This window comes from Bombina bombina, chromosome 8 (assembly GCF_027579735.1).
Source record: "Bombina bombina isolate aBomBom1 chromosome 8, aBomBom1.pri, whole genome shotgun sequence".
In the NCBI taxonomy this organism is placed as follows: Eukaryota; Metazoa; Chordata; class Amphibia; order Anura; family Bombinatoridae; genus Bombina; species Bombina bombina.
In genome coordinates, this window is record NC_069506.1 from 318,731,111 (window position 1) to 318,738,988 (window position 7,878).

The following is a 7,878-nucleotide window of genomic DNA, read 5'->3' on the forward strand; positions in this document are numbered from 1 at the left end:
GAGCACTAGATGGCAGTGCTGTTTCCTGTCATGTATTGCTTCAGGCACGTGCACACTACCTACCTAGGTATCTCTTCAATAAAGAATAACATGAAAATGAAGCAAATTTGACAATAGAAGTAAATTGGAATCTTTTTTTAAATTGTATTTTCTACCTGAAAAATGAAAGAAAAATTTTGGTTTTCATGTCCCTTTATTAAGTTTATTTCAAACATGATGTCAACTCTTACACTTAATATGAATAACGAATGATGATGAAAACTGACAACCAATTGTTCTTTCTATGCCAGAAACAGATGCCCCCGAAATTGAATTAATGCAGATGATGAGCAGATCTATTATATTATGTAAGTGCATAACATTTGGCTTTAGACTTAAGTCTTACATTAAATTGCACCTGAAAAGCTTATTGAAATTTTTTTTTTCTGCAAACGTCCACAAACTCCAATGTGTTTTATTTTTTATGTTGATCGCTTTCTTGTCTGCAATTATATCTAGACCTTAGTGTGAAATGACCTGAGATAAATTGTCAAAGTATTATTTTACCTTGTGAAAGTTGGATCGTAAATAGTAGGAGTGAAATCCGCAAAGGAAACAAACTCTGCTAGAACAATATAAGATAATGTACCTTTGTTTTAATTAATAAAATAGTTTGTTTTTTTTAGAAAAAAATCATGCATTTTATATACAGTTTTAACATTACATACAATACCAGGCATGTCCTCCATGTTTGCTCTCAAAAACTGATGCGCTGTACATTGGTGGAGTCTATAAATAATTTGGTTTACAGAATAATGCATTCATAGTTTCCAATAGTAAGCATTAAAGGGGCATTGGAGTAATTTTATATACATGCATAATATATATCTGCAATTCAGCACTGCATTTCATAGGATCTGCATATAAAATAAATGTTTTAGAAGCATTTACAATGCAATTTTGCTAGCAAACGTTGCATTTGTTTGCAATCTAGAAATACACCCCTTGAAAAACACATTGGGTATGTTTAATGTATCTCCTTCACTGCAGCCAATTAGGGACAGATATTAATACAATTTCACACTACCCTTGATTCAATTTTCTGACATTTTAGAATACATTCCAGTCTCTTTGGGAAAACATCATATTTTATACGTAAATTATATATAATGAAAATTATATATATATATATATATACACATACGCACACATATATAAATATATATATACATAATTATATTTATATACACATGTATTTATAATTTTATGGGGCTGGTAATTTTGGAGTTTAATGTCCCTTTAAACCATTTTAATTTTTGTTTTCAAAATAGCTGGGTTGCACTATAGGGAATTTCAATTATAAAATGATTTCTCCTGCAAAAATTGGGGAAACCTTAAGTTTGATCATTTATCTCAAATTATTTCATGCTAAGCCAAAATTCCCCATATACCTTAAAGTCTTCATTATATATATTTAAACACAGAATAATAACAGTTCGTACTTAGTACTTCACGCGTCAGTCAAGCTTAAAAACGGTGACAAAACTGACTGTTTAGATAACTTGGTAAGTAGAACGATAAATACAGTTACACCAATATTTAACTGCATATTTGTCAGACGTGCTCTGCATCTCTGTCAAATTACTTTACTGATCTTAAGAAATTCCAGATTTCTAAGTCTCAGTTCACAAATTGCATACATCACTCAGTGATACACTTCTTGATAGGGATAATTAAATCACAAGCTTAAATAATACATAAATTCTTAAATTTAATATCATTCACTCTATTCAATGATTCACAACTTAGCTCACTCAAAAATTCCATTCAACCTAATGAGATATTTGTCAAGCCATAGGGAAAAGCAAAATATACACTCAGGCATATTTGGAAGCAATTATCAAGGGTTTCTGTAAGACTGAACCCTAGTAATTTTCTCTTTCACCAAAATGATGTTTTTGTTTTTAAAATCTTTTATATGCTGATGATCAATCATCCAATCAAGCAAACAGAAACCATCAATGTGTTGGCATTTGGTTTAGAAAATACAGGAATGCATGGCTACTTAAAGGGACACCAAACTCATTTTTATATATGCATAGCATATATAATTAACTAATTAATTAATTAAGCATTGCATTTTAAAGATCGGCATAAAAATATGTTTAAAATGCAATCAGTTGGTTAATAAATAAAATATGATTGTTTTGCAATTAAGGGACATACTCTTTGAAATGCTTCTTAAGAACACTAACTTTTCTCATATGTTTACTATTTAGGGACATATATAAATGAGCCACTGTGTATAATGTAACAGGGCCAGGCTTCTGGAGTATGCACTCCAAACTCTTTGTCAGAATAGGAAAAACGACAATATTCAGTGATAAATTACAGGAAAAATGAAAATAAAAATAATAAATAGTGCATTGTACAAATATTTTTATAAATATTTAAAGATTTTTGTTTTATGCCCAAATAAGCAGTGGAATAATCTTTTGAATTGCACGCTTATAGAGATATCTCACACATTCAACGCAGTCAGTCCACTAACAAAATAACATTTCCACATTGTTCCCTGTCTTCTGCTTTGTCACCATGGTTGCCATTAAGCAAATATATGGCAGTGTTAACCTAGCCTGCAGGTTAACAAAAAGCCCTTTCCTACGGTGGGACTGGAGCATTCTGGCACCCCATGCCCACCATTACTGACACAAAGCAAGAGAACAGAGTAAAGAACCAGGAAATATACACTATGGCATTAAGCGGCCTCTCTATCAGTGCTAACAACCTCTGGGGAATTCCCTAACCTTAGCAGCTTTCCATAAAAAACATTAGAGATTCAAGCTTTTTGTCATTCAGACACATTCATAGTTTGACAAACAAAAGTGAATATAACCTATCACAGTAGCTCACAAGTAACCCAAGGGGAATTTCCAAACACGTCTGATTTGGGAAATAATACCAATTCATAACCATATTGGCAATGTCATGAATGAAATAAAGGATGGTCATCTTCAAATAATGGTCTGGATGGGCTATTCAGGGAAGATTTACAAGTCTACAGATACTGCAGGGATGGTGTAAAGTCCTGAAAGACACAATATGCCTTTTCTAAAAAGAAGAAATTACTTTTGAAAAGAAAGACAAAAATCCCTAATCTTCAAGCCTTAAATTACTTAAGAAAAAATAATATAAAATCTAATCTTCCTTGTATCTCTCCATCCAGGAGACAAAACACTCCTCAGATGCTGCAGGTAAGTGCTTGTGGTAGTGGAGTAGAATTTTCACGGATTAGTCCTATAGTTTGTGTTGAAATTAATCCGCAAGGAGCTTTTGTGCCGTAGCTCCTTTCTCCTCCTTTCCTGGGGTGTTTCCTGTCCCCTAAGCACCTATCTACTTTGAGCGCCAGTGAATGTCTTCATGATGGAGGGCAGCTTCAGGCTGACATCAGCAAGATTTGCAGGTGTCGGAGGTAGAGCTATGGCGCAGAATTATATACTCATCCTGCAGAAGAGCTGCCCAAGTCCTTTCTTTATAACAAAGGCTGAGAAAGTAAGTCGCAAACATCACTTCCCGTGGACTCAAATCTGAGACAAATGGAGGAAGATCACCCAATATATATAGCTGCTTTCTCGCAATATCAATATAGAATATAAATTTGTTTTCATAGTATACATATATTTATGTATCTACATATCATTGTTTTCAGTACATATATTGCACTCTTGTTATGGTCAACCGTACCAAGCGTTTTCACTGGTACTGCTTTTCATCTGAGTCTGAACCCAAGTCTCGAGAAATAATTCCATTCTGAAGGTTTGTCAATGAGTCCTTCATCTGTAATAAATAAACAAATACATTTATTTTAGGAAACAGTCATCTCACAGATTTACATAGTGTAGTAACGTAAAAAGGAAAATGTTAACAATATCTTTATGGAAAAAAACTATAGTTCTACAAGTATCCTTTCCATATATTGTTCTAATTATCAACAAATACCAGCAGAAGGTTTCTCCAAAATCAATAATGAAGATGTAATTTAGGAGCAGTAGACTTTTCAAAAACGTGAGAAAACTCAATTTAGACACATAGGCCCCCATGTACTAAGCAGCGAGCGGTCAAGCTTCTCAACTCGAGAAGTTGTCCGGTCGCCTTCGCTACATACGTATGTGTAAAGCCGCTCCTTCTCTCACTTGACCAATCGCGTGAGAGAAGGCACTGTCAATTACCGAGAGCAAGCATGCTCTCAGTGATTGACAGTCCCTTCGCCACTTCAGAGGTGGCGTAGAGTGTAAGAAGCAGTGGTCTAATGACCACTGCTTCTTACATTGTGGGAAGCAGGCTTGCATTTGCAAACCTGCCCCGCAAAGGCTCTGGAGAAGCTTTCACCGCTAAGTACATGGAGCCCATAATCTTTTTGGTTCCTAGGGGATATATATAAATATATATATATATATATACACACATACATACAATCATAAATATATATATATATATATATATATATATATATATATATATATATATATATATATATATATATATATATATATATATATATATATATATATATATACACACATATATACACATACACACACACACACCACAACATTTAAAATTAGGGGGAGGTAAAAGATGAGTTTAAAATCCTCCACTACGCACAAAATATAGAGAAAATAACTAATTGTGTAGTTTATTAACAAATCTAGACAGACTGTATTTTGCCCCGAAATCAACTTCATCCAGCCGTGATTCAAAACTGCCGAATTATAATTAAAAAAGAGGGCAGGGTCATGGACTCTCCATATCCGGAAAGAAAGAAATTGATCAGGTAAGCATAAATTTTGTTTTCTTTCCTATGACATGGAGAGTCCACAACGTCATTCCAATTACTAGTGGGAACTAATATCCAAACTAGAGGACACTGAATGCACAGGAAGGGATAAAAAAGGCAATCTGGAATTATTAGACAAATGCCAAACTTAATAAAATAATTATTTATTATGCCAAAAATTTTATGCACAATGCATTATTAAAGGGACAGTAAACACCAGAATTTTTGTTGTTTTAAAAGATAGATAATCTCTTTATTACCCCATTCCCCAGTTTTGCAAAACCAAAACTGCTATATTAATACACTTTTTATTTCTGTGACTAACTTGTATCTAAGCATCTTCTGACCGCCCCTAATCACATGACTTTTAGTTATTATTTATTGACTTGCATTTTAGCCAATTAGTGCAGTGTCTGCCACTAGCCACGGGCGTGATCACAATGCTATCTATATGGCCTACATGAGCTTACTCTCCCCTGCTGTGAAAAGTAAATAAAATAGAGGCAGTCTTCAAGGGCTTAGAAATTATCATATGCACCTTCCTAGGTTTGCTTTCAACTAGAATACCAAGAGAACAAAGCAAAATTGTTGATAAAAGTAAATTGGAAAGTTGTTTAAAATTACATGCCATATTTGTAAAATTAAAGGTTTTTTTGGACTTGACTGTCCCTTTAATAAAAAGTTGTTACAAATAAAATTACACATTAGCAAACAGTTTTTCAAAATAAAAAGAAGAAAATTAGAAACCTTACACTGCACTAGTCTTTGGAATCTGTTACCAGAGAGATGGCATGAAGCAATTGGGTCCTTACTCTGTGTTGTCACAGCCTCCCTTGTAAGAATGACATCTCATAGCTGAAAAATAAGATTCTTATACCTATTTTCCATAGATCAGGTAACCTGACCACACCCTCCTGGGCGGGCTAAGAAACCCCCCTGTCTTTAAACACATATAGGCATTAGACCAATGTCCTTTTATTGACCTCATCAGGATATGGGGGAGAAGCACTGTGGTATCTCTGGAGCTGACAGATTGACTCAATGCATACACAATAACATTTGGAGGAAGGGTTTTTTAGAAACTATTTATGAGGGGTTCTGGCACATCAAAGAAAACACAAACAAACCCAGTACACAGCTATATTTAAAAAAACAAACAACTGTTCTTAGTTCACAACTAAGCAGAATTAACCCCTTCTCAGCTAGCTCCTGAGGTATTCGTGACACTGACCCTTTACGGTATTAACTGATAAATCCTTATCCAGAACCCCTTAGAGTCACACCAAAAAAGATATTTACGTCATATCTTATGGTAAATCGTGCAAGTAACCGGTTTTCGAGCCTGAATCCTAGTTTCAATGACCGCTTCAGAAAAAAACAAATTTAGACAGAACTAGGCGTTCAATCTCCAAGCAGTTAGCTTCAGCGAATCTAGATTTTGATGGAGGAAAGAACCCTGAAGTAGAAGATCTTTCCTCTGAGGTAACCTCCAAGGAGGTAGAGATGACATCCTCACCAGATCCACAAACCAGATCCTGCTAGGTCATGCAAGAGCTATTAGTATCACCAATGCTCTCTCCTGTTTGATACAAGCAATGATATACTAATCCTGTTCTGTATCCATAGCTTAGAATAACAGGCCCACTAACAATCTCCACAATTTTAATCCTTCAGTTAAATAATAAATATTAAACACTTGAATTTGATTCAAATGTATAAATATAATTTTGAAAACTGCCTCAGTTGCCTGAGGCTCCTACCAGCGAGAAAAAATGTCCCACTAGTAAGAGCAACTCTCTAGAAGTGATTTCTCCTCTAGTAATCCGGTGAGCAGATAAACAGAGCCGATACAAAAGACTTTCAAGCTCAAAAGAGTCAAAGATGGCTGCACAAAACACTCCAAACGCTCCGCACCATAAAAGCGAAAGTGCGGTCGTCACGTGATCGGGTAACCAGAAAAAACTGCGTCACAGAAATTTACACAGCTCTAAAAAGAGCGCGAAGGAAGCTGCAGTCTAAAAAAACGGCTAAAATAGAAAGACTGTTAATAAAACTGTTAAAGATAAGCCCCAACAATGAAAAATATATATAGTGAACCTAGAAGCATAATTATATTGTAGGTAACCAATAAAGTATTCTTTTGCCATTAACCCATGAAATCCCCGGGCCAAGTGAACTCCTCATACTATATAAAAATACAGAAGTGCCATGTCCTTAATGTGAATCCTTAATTAATAAGGAGTATTAAGTCCCAAAGGAAAGATCTGAAAATGTATTTATTTATTTATAAAATATTTTACCAGGAAGGATACATTGAGATTTCTCTCGCTTTCAAGTATGTCCTGAGTTCAATGATGATTAACCTCTTAAGTGCTGTTATCCTTCTGTACCTAGAAGGCAAAGGCACTTATCTTACATCCAATTGCATGATAGATGCTGATCCTTAGGTGTGGCAGGTGCTTCACTCCCTGTCATAGACCTGTAGGAAAATAAAGAACAGAGTAACTAACTCTGGCTTTCTACAGAGGGGTAGCAAAGTGTTAAAAGTAAAGCAAAGACTTCCTCGCCGCCTTTTAACTGCTAAAAGCCACCACTTCTCTTACTCAAGAGATTGACATGGACACAGCTAGACCCCAATCCTTGCTTGCAGAGAAAAGTACCAATAAAGGGATTAAAATCTTCAGAAACCAACTTCGCACAACCTCCATTGACAGAGGCAAAGAGAATGACTGGGGGTTATGGGTAAGGCAGTTACACTTAACAACTTTGCAGGGGTGCTCTTTGCCTCCTCCTGCTGGCCAGGAGTTGAATATCTAACTAGTAATTGAAATGACGCTGTGGACTCTCCATGTCATAGGAAAGAAATGGCATTTTCGATTATTTCGGTTTTCAGTTTTTTTGCCTGTTCTTTTCGGTAAAATTGATGCTAGCCTAGAGCTGCTGTTTAAGCTCATTACTTGACTTACTGTTTTGCATATAATAATAGTTTTTAAGGACTATACTTTATTTGGATGATTGGTAAAAAAAAAAACCTGTTAAATCTGATTCTGCTACACTGAACT

General features: G+C 35.0%; 1 protein-coding gene across 2 annotated transcripts in view; it reads right to left on the bottom strand.

The window, feature by feature from the left end:
* Window positions 1-615: 615 nt before the first annotated feature.
* The window catches only part of GRAMD1B (GRAM domain containing 1B), a 602,742-nt gene continuing 595,479 nt past the window's right edge, over window positions 616-7,878 (bottom strand). For both annotated transcript variants that reach the window (XM_053691526.1, XM_053691525.1), the window contains one exon: window positions 616-3,816. In XM_053691526.1, the coding sequence (XP_053547501.1) occupies window positions 3,733-3,816 (84 nt within the window). In that variant the 3' untranslated portion in view covers window positions 616-3,732. The remainder of the gene's footprint in view (window positions 3,817-7,878) is intronic.